The 25648-nt window shown below is 37.6% G+C and overlaps 1 protein-coding gene across 18 annotated transcripts in view; it reads right to left on the bottom strand.

The window, feature by feature from the left end:
- Window positions 1-3820: 3820 nt before the first annotated feature.
- Window positions 3821-25648, bottom strand: part of RNF38 (ring finger protein 38) — a 138929-nt gene continuing 117101 nt past the window's right edge. For all 18 annotated transcript variants that reach the window (XM_072727917.1, XM_072727918.1, XM_072727919.1 and 15 more), the window contains 8 exons: window positions 22841-23008; window positions 21480-21650; window positions 19113-19274; window positions 18248-18354; window positions 15903-15987; window positions 12331-12452; window positions 9671-9770; window positions 3821-7273 (listed from right to left, as the gene is read on the bottom strand). In XM_072727917.1, coding sequence (XP_072584018.1) covers window positions 7211-7273; window positions 9671-9770; window positions 12331-12452; window positions 15903-15987; window positions 18248-18354; window positions 19113-19274; window positions 21480-21650; window positions 22841-23008 — 978 coding nt within the window. In that variant the 3' untranslated portion in view covers window positions 3821-7210. The remainder of the gene's footprint in view (window positions 7274-9670; window positions 9771-12330; window positions 12453-15902; window positions 15988-18247; window positions 18355-19112; window positions 19275-21479; window positions 21651-22840; window positions 23009-25648) is intronic.

Here is a 25648-nt window from a genome sequence, read left to right as displayed (position 1 = left end):
ATAGGCTTCAGGCTTGTTCTGATTTATTCATTCCTCTTTAAAAGTATTGCTAACTGCTCACTCGATGATATATTTATAATTAACTTTCATAGTTCATGTATTTTCATGGATGTACTAGGAAGCCTCATTACTCTGAATCAATTTGCAAGAGCAACTGGTTTATCTTTGACTGTCAAGGATAAAGTAACAAACCCCTCTAACATTTTCTGGCTCAAAATTATTTTGGTCATGTTTTACGATAAATTCTGGAGTTTTGAGTTCATCTGTTGGAACAGATTCGAGTAATTTCCTGAGATGGGCAAATCTGGCTTTTTCTAAGGTACCATATAGCTGACCTCTATGTAGAGGCATGGGGCCTTCCATTCAGTTGAAAACACAGAGAAACACAAGGAAGGAGATGTGAAGACCCATGTCCAGAGAGACAGAGATTGTGGAGTTCCCTATCTACAAGCCAAAGAACTCCAAGGAGCGAGAGACACAGATTGCTCCTTGGAGCCTCCAGAGAAAACCAACCCTGCCAACACCTTGATTTTAGACTTCTGGCCTCGAGAAGAGTGAGAAAATTTATTCTAAGCCACCAAATTTGTGGTCATTTGTTGCAGCAGCCCTAGAAAACCTAACATACTAGATACCTGAACTCCCGATTCTGAAGCTGCCTGGCATAAACTGGTGCTCCATGGAAGCTTGTGGAGCATAGCCTTGCAGGCTGTGAACACACCTTAGGGAAGACCTGAATCTCTCATTTTGTAAGGAAAAGAAATTGAACTCACATTTTCCTTTAAGTAAGCTCTATGCTCAACACAGGGCTTGAACTCACGACCATACTCTACCTACTGAGCCAGACAGGTACTTTATCACTTTTTCCTTTCTGACTTGTTTCTAAAGTCAAGTATTAGAAAGATGGCCCAAACTTCTTTTAGAAATTCTAGAATTAAAGAGTAAATGCAATCTATTTTCCTCCTGATAGCAAAACCAGGGCAGTCTGCGCCTGAATCGACAGAGAGCATTAAATTTCTTCTTGGGAAGGCTGGCTGGCCTTATTTTGGTACAAGGGTCAAGGTTATATTTTCCTCTGATTCAGCTTAAATCCAGTATTAACATGTCCAAAAACAAAAGGGGAGAAAAAGAATGAACTAGAACCTATGGATACCATATGCCTATATAGTCAACAGAAATGTCAATCTTTACTAGGATTAAGTTTACATAGTCAGAAGAGATTTTAACATGTTTTGTGAACCCTTCTTTATTAGAAGTGATAACTACCAATAAGATTGGATAATACAAAAATTATTCTTATCCAAACATGAAGGGACAAAGTAATGGGGAGAGGCCATCATATTCCAAATCTCTAAGGTTACTATTAAGGAGGGGCTGTGGGGGAGTCTAACACCTGAGAGGGAGGTTAAGAAAGCAGCTTGTGAACATGTTTACTGGACACACTGATGAGTATTGGCAGATGTTGGGTGTTGGCTGTAAGTCCTTTTATTAATCAGCCACTATATTTTGTTTCCATGTATAGACTAAGAATCAGAGGTGTAAAGGGAAAGTGCAGTCCCTTTTTACTCAACAATTCACTTCACTTCCTCTATAGTGGGAAAATATCCATGCTGATTCTACAGCATTTTTGGACTTCAGACTGCAAAGTGACCTTTAATATCCCTGGCTGTCACTGTTTCTTTTTTCTTTCTTTTTCTTTCTCTTTTTCTCTCTTGATTTTATTCATTAGAGACAGAGAGGCAGAGACACAGGCAGAGGGAGAAGCAGGCTCCCTGCAGGGATCCGGATGTCGGACTTGATCCCAGAACTCCGGGATCAGGTAGACATTCAACCATTGAGCCACCCAGGCGGTCCTGTTTTTCTTTAGTTTTTCTTATTCCTACATTTCTTGCTGACAATTTTGGGAGGCAGAGAGAGTCACATGAAAGATGTTAAGAGCATACGCACTGTAGAGCATCTACCCCATCATCTCAATGTGAATTTGGTTTCCTACTCCCAATCCTTCAGAATGACCAATTCTCTGGCAAATGATCTTTCAAATTGCCACGAGTACTGAAAGTGCTTGGCAAATGTCTTTTTTTGGGGGGGAGGGGGGCAAATGTCTGATTAGGGAATGAACGGACATCCCAATCCAGACTTGTCCTGTCCAACATTATGACCATCATCCATAACTACTTGAGCATTTGAGATGTAGACAGTCCCAATGGAGACATACTGTAGATATGTACATTGGATTTCAAAGACTTGGGATGAGAAAACAAACATCTCATTGATTTTTATACTAATCACATACTGAAATATTTTGAGTAAGTTAGATAGATAGACCATATTAAAAATATTTCAACTGTTTCCTTTTACTTTTTAACGTGGCTACTAAAAAAAATCTTTAATTACAATGATGGCTCATTACACTTCTGACAGCAGTCTATTCAGCAATCTGAAACATACAAGAGATCTGAAACACTTGTGGCAGTGTCATCAAAATATTCCCAAGAAGAAAAAAAAATATTCACAAGATTTTTTTTTTCCTTTGGTACAGATCAGGTCTTGTGATCTATTAAGAAATAACAGTAGCCAGTGAGCTTTAATTGGCACATTTGATACACCTGAGGCTTAGTATTATCAAAGCATAGTTAAGAGTTTAAGATGAAAAAGATTTGTAAAAGGGGGAAAAATAAATCTGCAAAGATGAAGTCCTGGTAGGAGTCATTTCACATCTTATTTAAGAGCCTCTATTGCTCACAGAGCAACTGCTGATACCAGAGGCTTTCTATAACAGCTCTTTTCCAGGTTGTGACTCAGTACCCACCATAGGGCTGCCATCACCATGGCAGAGGAAAAGAGAGAGCTGGCTTTTACGTGCTCCTACACAGCCTGTGCTTATAGGCTTTTGAATTAATGCAAAAATTACTGATATATTTTATTTTCTCATATCAGGTCTTTGAAACTCAGTGTACAAATTTCCAGTACATCTCAGTTTGGACTGTCCACAGTTCAAATGCTAAATAGCTGCATGAGAGTCCCTGCCTTACTGTTGAGTCATGAGATAGTGCACAGGTATGTACGGAGTAATAAAAGCCTCTCCCGTAGGACAGCACAAGTTTTGGGGCATTCAAAATCCAACACAAACATTCTTTCCAATATACTGGAGACGTGAAACAATCAGAACATGGTCACTTTATGGAATTCTTCCATCAGTTAAGTACTGGAGCCAGAGGGCATCACCTTCCCTCAGGCCAAACAATGACTGCTTCCTGAGGGAAGAGAAGTGCAATCTATTCTTCATCCTCAACTTTTTGTATTTTGTTTCTACTTTCCTTTTCCAATAACATATTTTATTTCTTTTTGGTCATCGGAATTACACAACTTGTTATATAAAATGACAAACAGGCTTCTCTTTTCCTATTATGTTGACAGTAAGTTGGGACGTAAACTGTAGCTAATGTGGACAAATTTGCCCATTTATCTCCTGTAATCTTATTTCCTGCATCTTATGGTTAACATATATAGAAAGAAACCTAGTTACCTATGATATAGCCCTACTGTTCAATAAGCTATGCCACATGTGTGGCTACATTCAGCTATCTTCTTGGCTTTCTAAATGATAGAATTCTGTTCCATTTGTTATAATGGTTGTTTTCATGTTTCTAAGATACTTACACAAATGAAGAAAAAATTCTGAATTATACTCTAAAAACTTAAATCCAGCCACAGGTAGCTCAACAGCTCCATCTTCCTGCTGGAATCCCCCATTCAACCCTCCTTCCGAGTACATACAACCCTACCCCTTCCCTAACATAGTAACATGAAACACAACAAAATGTTTTAAGTGTACATCATACATTTATTACCAACAACCCTCTCAACTCCAAAATTGGGCACAGGGATTAAAAATAAAAATTCATTGCACTACTTAGTAAAGCATTACTAGTAACTTTCATAAAAAATGTACAAACTTTGTTAAAAATTTATCAAGCCTTCAAATGATTTGGTTACAGATATTTATAATACGTACATTTAAAACTATATGTTAACTGATACAATGGAATATGATTTGAGGAAATGACTCAGCAAATGATTCCAAAAAACACCCCTGTAAGCTTTCATAATCTGAAACAAACAGCAAAATGAGGTAACCAAATGTACCAACAGGGGGGGAAATAGCTTTCTAATGAAGGCCTAAAGATATCTGTGAAAAATATTCTCTTTGAGTTGGTAGATCTCATTCAAAATACTATAAGAGGCCCAAATTTAAGAATCTTAATAAATCACATTTCAGAGAGTGTATAAAATCTAAATATGCTTTCACATTTTCCAGATTTTGCTCAAAAAAATTCAGGACTGAAAATCCTAATGAGATCTTGATACCTGGAGGCCTTATTGTTTGTTTTGTTCTATTGGGGGAAGGGGAGGCGGTTAAAAAACAAATTCAAAGATGAAAATTCATGCAAAACAACACAAAATGAAACCCCACAGCAGAGTTAAGATGGTAAAGCCAATATTGTTTTAGGAGAAAAGAGGAAGAAGGCAACAAACCAACATCTGCCTGCTATCTGATGCATCGCTCAAGGTGACAACAGCTGGGCACAAATCAACTGTTCTCTTTTGCTAGCCATGAAGTTGTTCACCGTGGCTAGTCTGAGTTGGTTCAGAACACATGCATGTATGCTCCTAATACGCGCTAACCATTTAAAAAGCAAGTCTGTACACATCTCTAAGGGCCCCATGCAAAGAAAGACATTCCCAAAGAGAGATCAGTCACAAGAGTGCAACAATTACTTCAGGATTTTACCAAAATAGACCCTGCTGCCTCCTAATTTGCCAACTGCCTCTCAAAAATTTGCTGGAAAAGGGATATTATGACAAGAATTCATCGTCAGAGGGAAGATAGAGCTACTTTTCCTAGTCATTAGTACAATGTGCCTTGTTAATTAGGTATCTATATAAATTAGAAAAGTGCTTTACTTGCATGCTTCAATAAAATGAATACTGAGTGTAGTAGTGTTATGTTAGATCTGTACAGATATAAATTTTTTGCAGCTATATAAAAGAGTCTATGTATAACATGGGCTTTTTGCCATTTTAAACATGATTTTTTATAATTAAAAAAAATAAAGATCAAACTATACGTGATTTGTAATGTAGCTGATTATTATGCCAATAATTTTGGTCTTCAACGCGCTTTTTATTCATCAGGAACAGGTGGGGAATGTCCTAATGATTGAAAAGTAACATGTGCACTTTAGCACTGTTGAGATGTATTTCTGATGCACTGACAAATACAGGGGCAAACAGAAAGTGTGCAAAATCCTATTTGTATGACTAGATAGAGGCAACAGTGTCTGGAAAAGGGCAAAATTGTGCTTCTGTGAGAATTGACTTTACTGAACTCTAAGCTGGGATGAGCTTATAGAGACTTCAAGGGAAGGCAAGTAGCATGGCAGTAACAAGTAGTTAACACTGTCTGAGTAGAAAACTGACACAGAGCCAACTGAAAGCTGAGTGAGGCTGGCAGCAAGTCATCACAGTCCTGACTGGGATTATGCAGTTTGTGCTACTGCAAACAAAGCAATGACCTCAACTGCAGGAAGAGGCAGACGATGCTGAAGACAATAAAAGAACGAGGGACGAATCAAAACACTGCTGGAAAAATGACTTTAAACAATCTAAATGATCCTCAATGGACCTATTAAAAAACAAACCCACATAGCTATGTATTATTTCAGATCAACTAAATGAAGGTCAATTCCTGTTTTACAGCATTATTTTTTATACAAAAATCAAATCTTCATTTATACTGCAAGTATTCTGGACCTGTTATATTAAATTTTTCTCAAACAAAAACATTTTTAAAAAGCAATAGAACATCAAAGCACATCAGGTCTAAGAATTCGAGCTGTCACAGCACTTGATCCATCCTGGAAATGAGGGTTTCCATGAGAAGCACATTTACTGAGGGAAAAACTAGACAACTTTCAGAATTGGAGGTTGGCAGGTGAATCGATACAAACAAAAAAACAGTTTCTTAAAACAATTTAGTTGCCTATGAGAGCTTAACAAAGAACATATCAGAAGCCAAGCTGAATTAGTTAACAGATTTTTTTTCTGGTGGAAGTAGAGAAGTGAGACTTCATGGGACCAGCAGTATACTGAGAAATATATTACTCAAATATCTTCAGAATAGACTACAAATCTAAACATCAAAAAAAAAAAAAAAAAAAAATCACAGGTACTTCCTGTAAGAAGCTTACTGGAAATGTAAAGGAAAAAACAAGAGAGTATCAACATTCAAATCACTGATTGAAATGCTAATATTGCTAACTGATGATGTATGATATTGCACCTTCTTTTTGGAAACAGCAAGTTGGAGATTAAAAAAATTTTCACAACAGAATCAAAAAATCAGGTTCATGGACTGAGAAATCTGTTACACTTTTTTTCTTAAGTGACCCACCTGGGACCACCAACGAAGAGAAGGTGACAGCTGCCTGAAGCAAAGGAAGAAGGCTTTTCTCATTCCATTCATTGGGAAGAAAGGGTATGGAGTATTCAATGCTTATCATTGATGCACCCTTAGCAATCAGTGTGCAACAGCAAACACAAGGGAAAAAACCAGTGTACAGTACTAGTGCTGTTTAAATAACACACCAGATTATACATTGCAGCATAATTAAAACTACACACACATTCTTGGTACATGCTGGTATATAGGATCTCATACACACATTTAGCTACCATGCCCTCACACAAGTAGTTGCGCACTCTCTCTCACACACAGATACATTTATCACCAACAGTCATACGCTGCATTCATTTCCACTCACAGTTTCTGAAGGCTCTATATAAGGTAGATTGCTATATCATCTGGAGCTACCACTTTTTATAAAAGCACATGCTAAAAGATCACGTCCACTGTAATCTTGCAGCAACACTCGGAATGATCACACAAAAACCAGGGAATGTTAGTGCACACACAAAATTAAGCTAAAGAAAAAGTCTTTGGAGTTCCAATCACACGGTTAGTATAACAATCCCATAATTGTGAAGACTAATTGTAAGCTTTTATAGTTGATTAAGTCACACAGTGCAAAGAAAGGTCCATTGACCCTTTTGGTAAAGGGAGGGCTGGAAGCCACACAGATTAAGTTCAATGAAGAGTCCGTATATACATGTGATGAGGAACACCCAAACTAAATTTGTGCTCTTAGGTTGGTCATTCTGAATCCCGATGCACTTCGGAAGCATCAGCTCGGCAGATTGGGCAAGTACGATTTGCCTAAAAGACAAGAGAGAAAACTTGTCTGAATTGTGACTAATACAATGTAACATGTTAAAAGCAATGAGATATTTTTATTTCCCAAATAGATAGTATTTACATTCTTTATTCCTTTATAAAAAGTACAAAGTAATCATTTAATCTCTTATTTATTTTTTGAAAGATCTATTCGGGACGCCTGGGTGGCTCAGCGGTTGGGTGGCTGCCTTCAGTTCAGGTCGTGATCCCAGGATCTGGGATCAAGTCCCACATTGGGCTCCCTGCATGGAGCCTGCTTCTCCCTCTGCCTGTGTCTCTGCCTTTCTCTCTATGCGTCTCTCATGAGTAAATAAATAAATCTTAAAAAAAAAAAAAAAGATTCATTCATTCATTCATTCATTCATTCATGAGAGACATGGAGAAAGAGGCAGATACACAAGCAAGTTCCCCACAGGAACCTGATGTGGGACGCAATCCCAGATCTCCGGGATCATGCCCTGAGCCAAAGGCAGATGCCCAACTGGTGAGCCACCCAGGCATCCCTAATCTCTCTTTTAAAAAATACACCACAGGGCGCCTGGATGGCTCAGCAGTTGAGCGTGTCTTTGTTTTGGCTCAGGTTGTGATCCTGGGGTCCTGGGATTGAGTCCCACATCAGGCTCCCCACATGAAGCCTGCGTCTCCCTCTGCCTATGTCTCTGTCTCTCTCTCTCTCTCATGAATAAATAAAAAAAAAATCTTAAAAAAAAATAAAAAGTATACACCACAGGGTGTCTGGGTGGCTCAGTTGGTTAAGCATCTACCTTCAGCTCAGTTCATGATCCCAGGGTCCTGGGACAGAGCCTTGCATCAGGCTCCCTGCTCAGTAGGGGAGTCTGCTTCTCCCTCTGCCTCTGCTTGTGCTCTCTCTCAAATAAATAAAATCTTAAAAAAAAAAAAAAAATTGACCACAAACTCAAAGACTTAGTAGCCAAAGATTGATTTAATATGTCTGTTTCAACATATAAACAAGATTACCTATCACCAGATCAGACAGATTGAATAATCGGCTTAAAACCCCCTCTCAACAAATGGCACCACCATTTTCTGAGTTGCCAAAGCCACAAAGCATCTAAGCATCAAGTAGCTGCCTTGACACACCTGCACCTTTACTTTCTAAGACCCAATATTCGTCAAAAACTCCCATTTGTACATTATGATAGCTCTCCAATCAGTCCTCTTCTTCTTATCCAACTGCCAGTATTTGTTCTCTGTTTAGCCCAGATCATCATCATTCCATCTCAAAGTCTCTTAGAAATATCTTTCATTTTCCATTCTCCAAACAGAGATCAGTCATCTTCCTGAACACAATCTCAGCCATAGCCTTCCACATCACTTTGGGAATCAAGTCCACAATCCCTCATATTCATCACGACCTCACAAAAGCTGGTCACAAAAGCTGGCCATATCTTTAAACTTCTCTTCTCCTGCCACCCTCACCATCAGCCACATGGAATTTGCTCTTTTCTGATCTCTGCTCCCACACGGCAGGGCTGTGCATGTATAATACATTCTACTTCTAAAAAATTAGGATTCTTTGCCTTCAGGATTCAGTTTGAGCTAAATGGGGCCCCCTTACTCTGTGCTCACACAGAGGACTGATTCTATTTTAACTCATCTGTCTTCTTCACCAAACTGTGACCTTATATAATTGAGTGGGGGTATTATTTCTAATCAGAATACTCTTAAAATAATAAAGTTGACTATTTTCAATTATTTTGCTGCATCCTATTTTTATTCAACAACTTTTATAGTACAAAATTTGTATCCTTGGGTTTTTTGTATTTACAAAAGAAAAAATCAGAATTAAATAAAAGCACTACTGGGATCCCTGGGTGGCGCAGCGGTTTTGCGCCTGCCTTTGGCCCAGGGCGCGATCCTGGAGACCCGGGATCGAATCCCACACCGGGCTTCCGGTGCATGGAGCCTGCTTCTCCCTCTGCCTGCGTCTCTGCCTCTCTCTCTCCCTCTGTGTGACTATCATAAATGAATAAAAATTAAAAAAAAAAAAAATAAAAGCACTACTGGTTCATTTCCCATGTAAATTTCTAACAAAAGAGCTCCAGTGAAGTCCCCTCCAAAACTCTTAAGGGAAACTGGCTCTGCAAGGTTAGGCCTTGTCCCTACACACCACTAGAAAGAATATACTGTGATCAAGGACAGATAACTGATTTTCAATCACTCCATCTTTATACAATCACTCCCATTTTGATAACTCTAGTTAATTTTTACTGGTCTTTTCTCTTCATTTGCAGAAATCAGTGGAAGTTTTGTCTCCTTACCCACCCTCCACCAAACAATGGACTTATTCTACATAAAACTATGGGCAATAAAAAAGAAAATTCAATGTTATTCTCTTCATAGACACCATCACTTTACCTTAAGCCATTTGTCGACACACTTGGCATGGAACTCATGGTTACAGGGTAAAACTCTAAGTAGCTGCCTTGACTCAAAATCACACATGCATACTACACACCTAAAAAAAACAAAAAGATCGTTTAACCATAAATCCATGTGGTTTTCTATTTTGTTATGACTACTGAAGCCTAGAAAACCATTTACCATTTCAGTTTTCAAATGGTCATTTAAATTTTAAGACAAAAAAATCAATACCCTGAAAAAAATCAGGATATTAAAACATTTAGAATGTTCTGCTTTACTAAGAGATCACCAAGAAAACTTCTGATTAAACATCCAAGCTTCAGCATACTAAAGACGCTATAATATTTGACCAATGGTGTAGGTACAATTAGACATCCATATACAAAAGAATGAAGTTGGACCCCTAACCTTATACGATATAGAAAAATTAACTGAAAAATTGGGGGGGGGGGGCAAAAGCCTAAATTAAGAGCTAAAAACTACTAAACTCTTAAAAGAGGTAAATCTTCATGACCTTGAAATAAGCAGTGTTTTAACACAGGCTGACACCAAAAGCACAAAAAACAGAAAGTAGTTAAATTGAACATTAAAATAAAAAACTTGTGCTTCAAAAGACATCATTAAGAAAGTGAAAGACAACTTACAAAATGGGAGACACTTTTGAAAATTGTAACTTGTAAGGGAATGACATGTATGTATAAATAACTTCTACAATTCAATAATAGACAACCCAATTTTTAAAAATAGCAAAGGATGCTATTTTTAAAAATAGCAAAGGATAGAGAAATTTCTCCAAAGAAGATATATAGGTGGCAAATAAGTACAGTAAAAGAACTCAACATCATTAGCCACCTGGGAAATGGAGATAAAACCTTAGTAAGAGGGATGCCTGGTTGGCTCAGCAGTTGAGCGTCTCCCTTTGGTTCAGGGTATGATCAAGCCCCACACTGGGCTCCCCATGAGGAGCCTGCCTCTCCCTCTGCCTATGTCTGACTCTGTGTATCTCTCATGAATAAATAAATAAAATCTTTAAACAAAACAAACAAAACCTTAGTAAGATACCACCACTTCACTCCCACAAGGACAGCTAGAACCAAAAGACAGATAATAATAAGCACTGGAGAGGATGTGGAGAAACTTTACATATATTTTCTGGTGGGAATGTAAAATGGTATATCCACTTTGGAAAAAACTGGAAGCTCTCAAAAGGTTAAACAAAGTTAGAAAAAAAAAGTTGGGGTGCCTGGCTGGCTTAGTCAGAAGAACATGTGACTCGATCTCAGGGTTCTAAGTTTGAACCCCATGAATAAATTCATAAATGAATAAGAAACTTTTTTAAAAAAATTTTTTTTATTTATTTATGATAGTCACAGAGAGATAGAGAGAGGCAGAAACACAGGCAGAGGGAGAAGCAGGCTCCACGCACCGGGAGCCCGACGTGGGACTCGATCCCGGGTCTCCAGGATCGCGCCCTGGGCCAAAGGCAGGCGCCAAACCGCTGCGCCACCCAGGGATCCCCGCTGTGCCACCCAGGGATCCCGAAACTTTTTAAAAAGGTTAGGGGCAGCCTGGGTGGCTCAGTGGTTTAGCACCGCCTTCAGCCCAGGGCGTGATCCTGGAGACCCGGGATTGAGACCCATGTCAGGCTCTTGGCATGGAGCCTGCTTCTCCCTCTGCTTATGTCTCTGCCTCTCTCTCTGTCACTCATGAATAAATAAAATCTTAAAAAAAAAAGAGAGATTAAACAAAGTCATATGATCCATCAGATACTTCAGAGAAATGAAAATATACATCCACAGAAAAATTCTGTACACAAACGTTCACAGTAGTATTATTACTAGTCAAAACACAGTAATAACCCAAATGTCTATCAATTGAGGAAGGAATAAACAGTATTTGGTGTATCCATACAATGAAATATTATTTGGCCACAAAAGGGACAGAAGAAGTACTGATACAAGCAACATGATGGACCTTGAAGTGAAAGAAGCCATACATAAAAGAGCACATATTGTATGATCTCATTTATGTGAAATGTCCAGGACAGGCAAATCAATAGAGATTTTTAAAAAGTAAATTTCTTAGGAGCTATGCTAGACAGGGTTGGGGAAAATGCAAAGTGGCTGCTAATAGGTGAGAGGTTTCTTTATGGGGTGAAGAAACAGTGTACATTCAAATCTGAAGATGGCTGCAAAACTATGAATATAGGAAAAAAACACAAATTATACACTTTACATGTGGATTTTATCTCTGTAAAGTGATTATTAAAGATACTACAATAAGCACAATGTTTAGGTAAAAACATCAACCTTTACATGTAGGAGACCCTTCAATCTTACAAAGTTTGAAGTAGAAAACACAAAATTTGTAGGCAACCTGAAAATCCAGAACAGGACTGTCGAAAAGAACTTTCTGAGACAGAAATAGTCTACGTCTTCTAACACGGCATCATTAGTTAGTGCAATAAAGATACTTAACTTCTTATTTAATCTAAACAGCCCTACATGACTGTGGCTACCTTATCGGATAGCACAACAGGCCTGGAGTATGCAACAGAGACTACTTATTTTTATCAAGTTATCTCTGACTCTCAAGCTTTCTTTTATAGAGGTAGAAAAGGAAATTTCAGAGTGATGTTGGAAAATTGTACTTACAAAGTCTGTTCTGACTGGTGGTTGTTAGGATTGAACCGGTAAGAAGGAAGCTGTTCAATATCTGCTTTAGTCAGTCCTCGGGGTTTAGCCTCTCCCAGTCGCTCTGCCAGGTTTAATAGGGCCTAGAGAAGGAAAAAGGAGACATAACTTTTATCTCTAAGTTTTCTATTTCAAAAATCAAAAAACCCAAGAAACAAAAGAAAAATCAACCCTATCTTTATTATAGAAAATTTTAAGTATGTACAATACTAGAAAAAAGTATATGAATTTTCACATACCTATTACCCAGCCTCAACAATAATTTCATGAAGTACTATCCACTCTAAACTCCAGATTATTTTGAAACAAAACTAAAACATTTATTTCACTGGTAAAATAGTTCTGTGTATATCTTTAAAACAATCTGCCCACCTCAGCGCTTCTGACATTTTGGGCCAGACAAAATTTTATTGAGGGGAGCCGTCCTTGTACACAGCATCACTTGCCTCTAAGCTGCTGGATGCCAATAACGCCATACCCCTAGTTTTAACAACCAACAATGTCTCCAGATGTTGTTAAATACCTACCATCTGGGAAGTAAAATTGTCCCTAAGTTGAGAACCACCCTACTAAAAAATAAAAGATGTTTTAAAAGAACACAACCACAGTATCATCACACTTAAAAAATTAACAATTCCTTTAAAATGCCAATCGCCTCTGTTTCAATTATTTTCAAAAACACTAAATACAGTTTGTTCAAATCAGGATCCAAAAAAATCTATACATTACTGCTGCTTGGTATGTCTCTAATATCTTTTTTATTCTTTTATCTGTTGAACAAACAAGGTCAATGGCTTGTACAAATTCCCACACTCCGAATTTTGCTCACTGAACCTACTTGTATTTTCTTTCCCCTGTACTTGCTATAAATTGGTAGCTTTGACTATTTCCATCATAAGGCTCAACATGCCTACCTGCTATGTTAACAATCACTGATGTAACACTGCCTAGGTCCACTAATCCATTAAAGATGGCAAAATGGTAACATTCTATCACTTTCTTAATTTATTAGGTGTGATATTATTATAATAAGGCACTGTTCTATATCAAACTGTACTCAGCATAATTTAAATAGAAAAGGTAAAATAAGGGGCAGCCCAGGTGCCTCAGCGGTTTAGCACTGCCTTCAGCCCAGGGTATGATCCTGGAGACCCAGGATCGAGTCCCACACCGGGCTCCCTGCACAGAGCCTGCTTCTCCCTCTACCTGTGTCTCTGCCTCTCTCATGAATGAATAAATAAAAATCGTTAAAATAAAGGTAAAAAAAGAGCAGTGAGTTTTTTAAAGCGAAGACATGATTAGTATGGATGTTTTTATAAGAACTTTGAGAACAAAAAGGAGGGAGGGACTCATTTAGATCTGGGAATGTAGGGCAGCCCGGGTGGCTCAGCGGTTTAGCGCTGCCTTCAGCCCAGGGCCTGATCCTGGAGACCCGGGATCGAGTCCCATGTTGGGCTCCCTGCATGGAGCCTGCTTCTCCCTCTGCCTATGTCTCTGCCTCTGTCTGTCTCTGTGTCTGTCATGAACAAATAAATAAAATCTTAAAAAAAAAAAAAAAAAAAACTGGGAATGGACTAGAAATGCCTTTCACAGAGGCAGTACTTTTAGCTAGGTCTTAAAAAACAGTTATGTTTCAAAATGTGGAGGAGAGGGAAGTTCTTAGGCAGAAGGATAGGGGAATAAAGGCACTTAAGCAAGAATGTAGCAGGTAGATTCAAAACCAGAAAAGCAAGAGTCTGGACCAAGTATGACTACAGAAGATCAAACATATTTAACCCAAAGTACAGTTTAGAAAGGTACTCCAATGCCAAATAAAAAGTATTTTTCTTATGTTGGGATGGTATCACTGCTTTTTTCCATTGATGGGTACACATGATCTATTTAACAAAGAGCTGTCCTTTTCAGCAGCATGACTTAGGACTTAATTTTAGTACAGAATGCCTAAACGATAACCAACTCCTTTGTACAAAACTAACATTATCAGTGTAGAAATAAACCAGGAAAATTATTACAGCCCCTTTCTCTCTCTAAAAATCTGGAACTGGAATCCAAAGGACAGTGCAGTGTGATTACATATGTAGAAGGAAAATGACACAATACATTCTGAAAACTATAAAGGAGGGGACGCCCGGGTGGCTAAGCGGTTGAGCAACTGCCTTCAGCCCAGGCCATGATCCCAGAGTCTTGGGTTCGAGTCCCACGTCGGGCTCCCTGCATGGAGCTTGCTTCTCCCTCTGCCTGTGTCTCTGCCTCTCTCTCTGTGTGTGTCTCTCATGAATAAATAAATAAAATCTTAAAAAAAAACCAAAAACACTAGTTTTTTGGTAGAAGAATATATAGTATTTGGCCTGATCTCTTCCACATGTTAAAAAAACAAACAAACAAAAACAAAGGTGCTTTAAGATTATGTGTGTATGGTTTTTGTCCCTTCTCCATCCCTAGGTTCTAGTCACATTGTATAAATAGAGACTGAATGAGGCTGGGGTGAGAAAGAGAAGTAGCAGTATAAAAAAAGTCACATTGTCACATTCAAAATACAAAGTTGCCTTCCAACCCCTAAACTGCACCGCCTATTCCTAATCTCAAATAATATAATAACGTCCACATCATCTACTTTACCTGTCATCTTTCATTCTGCATTCTTCATCAACTACTGAAATCCTTTTTGCAGAGCATTTTCTTTTGCAACCCCCCTACACACACCCGACACTACCACAAATCATTCAGTGATCAATTCCTGTTGAGTCTCTCAAATTAAATTATATTTAAGAAAAAAAAAAAAAAAAAAAAATTATATTTAAGAATTTTAAGAATAAAAAAGAAAAAAGTCTCTTAAGATAAGACTCTTATACATCTGGAGTTTCCATGGTTAACTGCATAGTTTTATAATTCGCCCAATCTATTAAGTAACTCTTCCTTCCGCTGATGTCTGACCATTCCCATCTATTCCTTCATGCTACCAGCAGAATTTGGACTCATAAAGGTAGACGTCTGATGCCATAAGCACCAAGATACTTAGCAGCTCCTTCCTCTCACAACAGTCAAAATTTTGTCTCTAAGCAGGGCATACATATACTCAAGAACAGCCAGTTGAACTTTTCAAACAAATTTCCATTTTCTCCCTTTCATTTTAGCCACCAATCATATGCTGTGCCATAAGAATATCCAGCACTTCCCTACCTCAATCTCACGCATGAAGCAGCCTTTCCATCCTTTAGGAACCAGCTCAAACACCTGTCCTTCCACAAAATCTTTTCAGAACATTCAATCATAATTCACTGTTTTCTCATTTACAGTCTCTTAAAGGAATTTTATGTAATTCTAATGCATCACCAAAGCCTATCTCATTATCATAGCTGTGTGGTACATGTAGAAATATCCTAAGGATGCTGACCACTTTTTTTTTTTATACATTCGCATTGTGAAATGTATAGGGGAATTATCAAATGCGTGTTTAATGAGATGAATGAGTGAATGAGTAGAACAATACTTCTTATGCATACAACACTCCCCAAATAAATTTACCGACTAACCTCATAATTTTCTACTTCTCCATCTTCCACATCCAATTCAAAGCTGAAAGTTGGGCCCACTGCAGGTGGCACTGGAAGCATTGATCTGCAGTGAAAACATTAGCATTCATACATTGGTACATTACATAAATGAACAGGATAGGAAGAACAAGGTTAATACTAAAGGGAAAAAGAATGGTCAGTGTTAATCAGTGGCAACTCTTTTAAAGAAAGGGACTTGACTGGCAATATATAAAAACTGACATTAATGGGCAGCCTGGGTGTCTCAGCGGTTTAATGCCGCCTTCAGCCCAGGGCCTGATCCTGGGGTCCTGGGATTGGGTCCCGCATCCGGCTCCCTGCTTGGAGCCTGCTTCTCTCCCTCTGCCTGTATCTCTGCCTCTCTCTGTGTGTGTGTCTCTCTCATGAATAAATAAAATATTTTTTAAATGAAATATTAGGAATTAATTTAACCAAACATGTACAAGACCTACATAATTAAAAACTAAAAATACTGCAGGAAATTTTGTTTAAATTAACAAATAGAGAAATATACTGTTAAGCAGACAAGAAGATATCAATTCTCCTCCAAAACTGATCTATAAATTTCATGCAGCCCCTACAAAAAACCCAGCAAGCTGTATTTTGGTAGAAACTGATTTGCTGATTTTAAACTTTATATGGATCATGTAAGACTTTAAAATAATTTTAAGAACCAAGTTCTGACACTATCTGATTTTAAGACTTATAATAATGCTACAATTATCAAACTAGTGTAGGGGATCCCTGGGTGGCGCAGCGGTTTGGTGCCTGCTTTTGGCCCAGGGCACGATCCTGGAGACCCGGGATCGAATCCCATGTCGGGCTCCCGGTGCATGGAGCCTGCTTCTCTCTCTGCCTGTGTCTCTGCCTCTCTCTCTCTCTCTCTCTCTCTGTGTGTGTGACTATCATAAATAAATAAAAATTTATTTAAAAAAATAAAACAAAAACTAGTGTAGTATAAGCACATGGCTCTCTGTATAAAAAATTTCCTAGTCTTCTTAGAAGGTAATTATAGACATGAGACTGAATTCTAGCCAGCGGGATGTAGGTAGGAGTAACACGTGCAACTAAGTATCCTTGAGAGGAGGCAAGTAAGCAGAGAGATCCATTTTCATTTTTGATAGCTGGAATGTGGATAAAATGGCTAGAACTTGGGAGCCATCTTCAATCATGTAGAGGAAGTCATAAAATTTTGAGTTTGGTAGAACCATTTCTTATTTATGAGGCTAACAAGTGGTCCCTGAATTGACTACTTCTGAACTTCATTACAAGAGAGAAATATGGGACGCCTGGGTGTCTCAGTGGTTGAGCGTCTGCCTTCAGCTCAGGGTGTAATCCTGGAGACCCCGGATTGAGTCCCACGTTGGGCTCCCTGTATGGAGCCTGCTTCTCCCTCTGCCTGTGTCTCTCTCGCAATCTCTCTGTGTCTCTCATGAATAAATAAATAATCTTAAAACAAAAAAAACCAAGAGAGAGAAACAAAGAACTATGACCCATAACCCTTGGGCGCTTGTTACAAACTTAATTCTAACAGTATTTCTAAGGTATTGACATAACTTCTCTGTTCCCTCTTTCCTTGAGAAAAGCAGCAATATCAAAGCTGTATATTCAGGGTACCTGGGTGACTCAGCAGGCTAAGTGTCTGCCTTCAGCTCAGATCATGATCGGGGTGGGGGTGGGGTCCCCTGCTCAGCAGAAAGTCTGCTTGTCTCTTTCCCTCTATCGTTTTTCCCTAACTCACGCTCTCTCTCTCTCTCTCTCAAATAAATAAAAATCTTAAAAAAAAAAAAAAGAAAAAGAAAAAAAGCTGGATCTTCAAAGATGGCAAGTGATCACAGTTGTAAAAGAGGCAAAAATTGGGGATCCCTGGGTGGCGCAGCGGTTTAGCGCCTGTCTTTGGCCCAGGGTGCGATCCTGGAGACCCGGGATCGAATCCCACATCGGGCTCCCGGTGCATGGAGCCTGCTTCTCCCTCTGCCTGTGTCTCTGCCTCTCTCTCTCTCTCTGACTATCATAAATAAATAAAAAATTAAAAAAAAAAACCCTTAAAAAAAAAAAAGAGGCAAAAATTATTAACTTTTCTACCTTTTGATTTGTTAAACTTACTTTCTGGCTCACAAATTCCTTCCTCTCCCACTTCTCTCTTGTTCTTGGCTGTTCTCTATTTCACCCTTACATTTGTTCCCCACCCCATACCCCTTAATTTCTAAACAAATCTCTCATATACCCTAAATCATGTATCACAGAGAAGGTATTCATAAAAGAGAGAGTTGTCAAGGGTATAAAAATTCAGAATTCACTAAAATGAGAAAAACAGAACTTACAACACATATGGTAGTAAGCTGGGATGATAAGGGGGAGGTGGTATTGGCTGCTGGGATCGATATCTACTACGTCCTGTGAGCCTCCGAGGCATAAATGGAGGATAAGGCTGTAGGGGAAAATGTTAAAAACAATTTAAGATCATTCTACCTTTATTCTGTTGAATAGTCTTTCTTCTTAAAACAAAACAAAACAAAACAAAACAAAAAAACAAAAAAAAAACCTTACAAAATTCCTTGCTATTTAAATAACATTTGGGATTTATTAAAGTGTTAACATAGATACAACTAGTTTAAAATATACACTTAAGGCGTTTTTTTAATGGTTGGGGTGCCTAGGTGGCTCATTCGGTTGGGAGTCTGACTCTTCATCTTAGCTCAGGTCATGATTTCAGGTATTGGGATCGTGTCCCGCCTTGGGCTTCGTACTTAGCATGGAGTCTGCTTGTTCCTCTCCTCTGCACCTCCCCCCTGCTTTCTTTTTCTCTTTAAAAATAAATATTTTTAAAAAGAAAATACAGAGTGCCTGGATGGTAAGCCAGTGTCTGCCTTCAGCTCAGGTCATGATCCCAGGGTCCTGGGATTGAGTCCCACATCGGGCTACCTGCTCAGCAGAGAGTATGCTTCTTCCTTTGATCCTCCCCCCCGCTTGTCCTCACAGCTATCTCTCAAATAAATATTTTTCTTTACAAAAATAAATAAAAAGAAAAAAAAACTTAGGTATATATTTAAATACAATTTTCCAACCAAACCCTTTCAAGAATACATTTAAAATTCAAAACATGTAGAGTTGTATACAAACAGAACTCAAAACAAGTAAGTTATCAGAGCAAGTAATAGATTAAAAAAACAATGAATGAAAACTTACTACTCCAAAGGACACCTCCTGATGCAAAGGATCATGGGTTAGGAACTGCAAAGGAGCTGACGGAGGTAATGTTGGGGGATGAGCCGATGGAGGGTACGTAAAACCTCCTACTGGAAGATGTTCTCCTAAGAGTTCTACTTCATTTTCTATCCTTTGCAGAGGCTGAAGGAGGAAAAATGCAAACTAATATATTAATATACTTCCAGTGTTTAGACAGATGTTTTATAATAATAAAAATTAACTCTCCCCAAAACAACTTTAAGGTCATGTATTTCTTGCTGTTTGGACCAATCAAGTTTATACACGTGGACATACAGATTACAGTAAAATCTTCCTATCTTTAATTGGATTTCAAGAAGAAAATCTCTGAAACATGTCATTTAAACATTTCTACTATCCATTCAAAGATACATTTCTTTTTACTATTTGAAACTTCTCTTAAAAAAGGAGAAAGTGGTAAGTCAATGATGTGAAAGTTAAAATTCTTTTTTAGTCATGATACACTGACCTAATCACAAAATTGTCAGACACTTAATCTCCAACATATGAAACTGAGCGCGTATATATATCAGAACCAGGGCTAAACGGGCTAACTTCAATATTATCTATAGAACGGACAGATTCATAGCCTACTTCAAAAGCATGCTAAGAACACTGAACGTACAAAAGCAAAGCACACAGCATGTGTTGTCTTCACAACAGCTTTACTGAAATAATTCACATACTATAAAAATCACCTTGCTAAGGGGTACAATTCAATAGATTTTAGTAGATTCACAGGAGTTGTGCAACCATCACCCCTGTCTAATTCCAGAGCATGTTCAACCCTTCACCCCACAAACCTGCCATTAGCAGTTCACTACCCACTTTTTCCAGTCCCTCCCAAATCCTGCACAATCATCAATCTACCTTCCGTTTCTACAAATTTGCCTATTCTGGACATTTCATATATATGTGTCATTTGCATCTGACTTCTGTCACTATTATTTTCAAGGCTCATCCATCTTGTACTTTGTGTTATCAGTACTTCATTTCTTTTTATAATTGAAAAAATAATTCACTGCATCATTTGAACTCTTTCCATTTTTTTGGCTCTTAGGAATAACGCTGCCATGAACATTTATATACGTATTTTTGTGTATCTGATTCTCTTAGGAACATGTATTCTTAAAGATTAGTCTGACTTCCTTCTGCAGTTAGACAACACATTATTCACTATTCAAACACAGTTTGGGAGCTTATATATGCTTGAAAGAAATCCCAACTGCTGACACTATGACAACATAAGTGAACCTAAGTTCTGATTTGGCTATGTGACTAGACCTTTTAAAGGATTCCAAACTCAAATATAAGTAATGGCTAAATTTTGTTTTAACCTTGAATTCTCAGGTATTGGAAGCTAAGGAAAATCCTGGCATCAATCTTGTCCTGATTCTAATAAAGGATTTTCTTATAGGAGTAGTTTTAACTTTTTGATTAGCTGAACTTCTGTCCCAATTGGCTTCTATAGTTTTCAGGAGAGCAGCCAGGTTAAGTTCACCTCTACCTGAGACCCAGTATGGTACATAAATCCTTGGTAAAGGATGGTTAGATTCTGCTAGAATACATGGTCAGGTTCCTTTCACAGGACTGAAATCTTCTCCCCTAACCATTTCATATGGTTCATAACCAGTTCTCTTTCCTATTCTCCCTCAATACCTGGTGGTTCAGATGTTTAACTTGGCCTGTCCAAAAAACATCTGGGCCTCCTTCCTGTGCTCCCTTTTCTACTTCTACAGTGCTTATATCTCTTCCAACTCCACCCCCCAAATAATATATCTCAGTTACATTCCGGTCCCAAGAGAGAATCAATTATGTTAATAGATGTCTCATTTTTTTCATTAGAATATAGTAGAAAAACAGGACTTAAAAAAACAACAAAAAAACATTTGAGGCTTAGAAATTTACTTGACTAAACAAATGTGATTATTGTAGCAATTATAAACAATTTTATAATACTTTCATTTTCCATTTCAGAAATACTTTATAAAAGGATAAAACAGAACTGAATTTTCCTTCAGATTTACTTCCTGAAGGATTACAGATATGAGGGAACAAATTTAAATTATATATGAGACATATAAAATAACTAGAAAAATTAAAGAAAGAAAGAAAGAAAGAAAGAAAGAAAGAATGAATTAAGAAACCAAGATAATTTTAGGTAAAGATGTCTATATTAATTTGTATGTCTGTGAATTCCCTAATTCTTTTAAGAACGAGAAGAATGGCTAAATTATAGTTTTTAAATGGTAACAAATTATATCTATTAATCTGCCTCTTAGGTCTACACATTCTCTGAAAATTAAAGACATAAGAGTAGATACCTACCGATCGTGATTGCTGTGTTTGGAAAGGGACAAACTGGCCTGGTGGTGGCAAATGAGGAGGATGATGGGGAGAAAGGTGAGGAGGATGTAAAAGAAATGGGTCACTAGAAATAAGGGGTGGGAACGCAGCATATGGTACTGGTAAGTGCTGAACTGAACATGCTTGAAGCATCTGTAAAAGAAATTGTTATTTGTTGTTTAATGTATCAGAATATATAACTAGTAATAATAATTTTTTAAAATCTATACACTGAGATGGAAATGTCATTGCCATATCCCTCACAAATCATACCAAAATGTTTTAATAACCTCTATTAACAATTAAATAGAAGTGTATTTTTGCATTTATCAGTAAAATATTGGTAACTAGTAATTGTTCTGTATTTTATATAGTTCTGACATATCAGTCAAAAGCATCTAACTTCCTCAGTTTTTTGACACCTATGAAATGGGGTGAAAAGTGTTGCAGAGAAGAGGAAGGTTGTTCTACTTAACTCAAGATGTAGTGGATATTATTGCTTTCCTTTCTAAGAAACTCCCTTTTCAATATTATAAAAAATAATTAATTTCTAAAATTTATTAAGAGCCCAACTCACAGCTAAATATCTTATGTTCCTCAATATTTTAGTCTGCTAATTTAGCACACTGATTCCATAATCCATCACTGAGAAACCAAGCTTGGGATAAATTAACCAATTAAACTAGTGTTGCTATTTGTGTGTTCCTTTTAATCTCAAATTTAAATGAGGATATTAGGATTATATTTAGTTTTAGCAAAGTAGGTTACTTTGAAGACCTTAGACAAGTCATTTAAGTTCTCTGGATTTCAGCAACCTCATTTGTGAAATTCACAGAGGTGTGAATCTTTGCTCTTTCATACTGTCTTTGTGACATTAAGCAATTTATTTTCAATTTCATCATCTAGGAAATGGGGTTATCACTTTCACCATGGGCTTCCTATAGTGAGACAGAAGACCAAGCACTCAAAGTGCCTGTTAAAATCCAGTAGGTGCTGAGACTATTACTGTTGGTCACTAAAGCCTCTGAAGCTAACTTATTAACTAGTTCAATGTCCTATGTTAGTACTCTAAAACCAACCTTTATCAAGGTTGAATTATAAAGTGTTGATACATAAGCTTTGTCTTCAGGATATTCAAATATGTGTAATGTCATTTGAAAATATACCAAATTTTAAGCTAATTTTATTAAACTGTTATTATAATTATGCTTTGAGATTTCTGTTGTAATACAATTGCCTATTTTACTTGAGAGATAAAAGCTTTTCACAAAGGGCAGTCTCTTCAACTGTTTGCTTATGCGACCCACTCACAGCTGTTGTAGAGAGAGGGGCTGCGGACTTACTGGAGGAGGCACACTGCAGACGGGGAGGTGCTGCCCACTGAAAACCACAGAGCATCCTGGGACCTGCTGTGTACTGCAAGCAGGGATGTGCTGGCCTGTGCAGAGTGGGATCCCATGTGGTGCCACTGTTGTTACCGTGTAAGAAACAGGGACAGTGCCCTGATGCAGCTATTAGGAAAGAGAAACAGAACCTTAGAACTTTGGCTGTTTGGATTTAAAAAAAAAAAAAAAAAAAATCAACTATTGAAATTCGAAAACTGGGTCTTTACTGATTCCTCCCTCAGATGCAAAGATTTTCACAATGTACTTCTCCAACAGTTTCAACCAGAATATTCTTGGTCATTGTACAGGACAGCTGACTGATTCAAGAATAATATATGAAACCCACAGACCTGAGGATGCAACATGATCCTCAAAAAGACTTGAAAAGTCCAGGACAATAATGAACTGCTGTTATAAATTCTTCTAGTCTCCTTTATAGAGAAAACTTTTCTCAAGAGGAAACTTACAAACATGAAAGCTGTATCTTGTTAATACCTAGTCACATCCAAAAGGAAAAACTTTTAAATTTAAATCCAACTAGTAAAAACAATGTAAAGTAGAATAAAAAAGTTAAATAATTTCCTTTTCTAGCATCCCTGTCGGGACCCCTCTCACTTCTTTTTTTTTTAAGATTTTATTTATTTATTCATGAAAGACAAAGAGAGAGAGGCAGAGGCACAGGCAGAGGGAGAAGCAGGCTCCATGAAGGGAGCCTGATGTGGGACTTGATCCCGGGACTCCAGGATCACACCCTGGGCCGAAGGCAGGCGCTCAACCTCTGAGCCACCTAGGTGTCCCAAGGGACGGGACCCTTCCTTTTACTTCTGACAGCTTTCTCTGTATCCTCACTTAATAAACTTCTATCCCTTTACTCACTCCCCCTTCAAATTCTTTTTCTCTTGGCCAGTCTTACCCCTATCCTACCTGAGGCAAACAGTGTTAGTAACATATAATCCTTCAACATCTTTCTCCATAAGCATATATATATGTATATATGGTTACTCACAAACTGTTGTCATATTTTTGGCTTTTTTTTTTCCTTAACAAAAATGAGCTATTATCCTGCAACTTGCTTTTTTCAATTAGTATTGTAGACATCTCTTCAAGAGAGTTAAAGTCAATTCATTCTTTTGAGAGTATCAGCTCTCAAAATTTCAGGTATCTGAAATATCAGCCAGATATTTCAGGTACACTCCAATTAACACAGTTCTATCACTAATACACTAATGGGATATGCAAGTTGCTTTCACTTTTTTGCCAATGCAAATAGAACTGTAAAAAAACAAGTATCACTGAACATATCCTTACATATGAGTAGTTTCATTTATTTCAGAGGGATTTCTGGGTTATAGGGTGAATTTTATATTTTCCCAAAAGGCTGAGTAAGCCACAATCCTAAGAGTAAGAGGGCCTGTTTCCTAGCACCTCCACTCAAAGTAGATGTACCTGTATCACAGGTGTGCTTACCTACCTGAAGACTGGGGGTGGGGGTGTGGAGGGGTGTTAACAAGCTTGCTTTAAATTTGCATTTCTCTAATTAGAGCAACTATCTTGTAATAGATTTATTAATCACTTAGATTTAGAGTTTCTTTTCTGTAAACTATCCTTTGCTCGCTGCCCTTTTTTATTAGGTTTTCTGTCGTACTCATTTATAGCTTATTTTTAATCAAGGATACAAATCTATTGCTTGTCACGTCTAACAAAACTATTTTTCCAGTCTATGTTTTATCTTCTGATTAACCTTTTAATGGTAAATTTCATCTTTCATGAATTTCTATTTCTCGAATATAAATTTGTGACTCCCTTTATTGATGAGATTATACATGTATGTTCCTAAACTTTCTAATACTTTTTGTGTCAAATTCATGCTGCTTTAGCTATAGTATCTTACTAGAAATCAGTATCTAGGAAGACATATTCTTCTAATTGCTATACTTTAATTTTATTTCTTGGCCTTTTTCACATATTTATTCTTATGTAATTATTTTTAAAAGATGTTTTTCCTTAAAATTCATGAGAGACGGGGGTGGGGGGGGTGGGGGGGTGGGCAGCGATGTAGGTAGAGGGGGAAGCAGGCTCCTTGTGGAGAGCCTGTTGTGGAACTCAATCCCAGGACCCCAGGATCACGACCTGAGCCAAAGGCAGATGCTCAAACACTGAGCCACCCAGGTGGCCCAATAAACTCAAATTTTATCCACTTTCAAAATCCATTGGTGTTTTGATTTTTATTAATCTAACTGTAGGGGTGCCTGAGTAGCTCAGCTGGTTGAGCGTCTTTTGGCTCAGGTAGTGATCCTAGGGTCCTGGGATTGAGCCCCATGTCTGGCTCCCTGCTCAGCGGAGAGTCTGCTTCTCCCTCTCCCTCCGCCTCTCCCCATGCTTGTGCTCTCTCTCAATAAATAAATAAAATCTTTAATAAAAAAAAATCTAATTGTATTAAAGGTTGTTATTTTTACAAAGGACACATAATTTTATATTAAGGCTTTTCATTAAATTATGCCACATGTTCCAGTATTATAGTACTGTTTTTCTAGAAATGACTTTCTTTCATAAAGATATATTCTTTTTTTTTAACGTTTAATTTTAATCACAGTACAGTTAACATACAGTGTTATAGTAGTTTCTGGTTTATAATATAGTGGATCAACAGTTCTATACATTACTCTGTGCTCATCATGATAAGTACTCTTTTATTTACCCTCAATTCAGTACAGTTTTTTTTCCAATAAAGATATATTCTTTATATAATTTTATAATACATTATAG

Source organism: Vulpes vulpes, chromosome 12, assembly GCF_048418805.1.
Source record: "Vulpes vulpes isolate BD-2025 chromosome 12, VulVul3, whole genome shotgun sequence".
Classification (NCBI taxonomy): Eukaryota; Metazoa; Chordata; class Mammalia; order Carnivora; family Canidae; genus Vulpes; species Vulpes vulpes.
The sequence above is the reverse complement of the archived record's forward strand: the minus strand, read 5'-3'. Positions and strand labels throughout refer to the sequence as shown.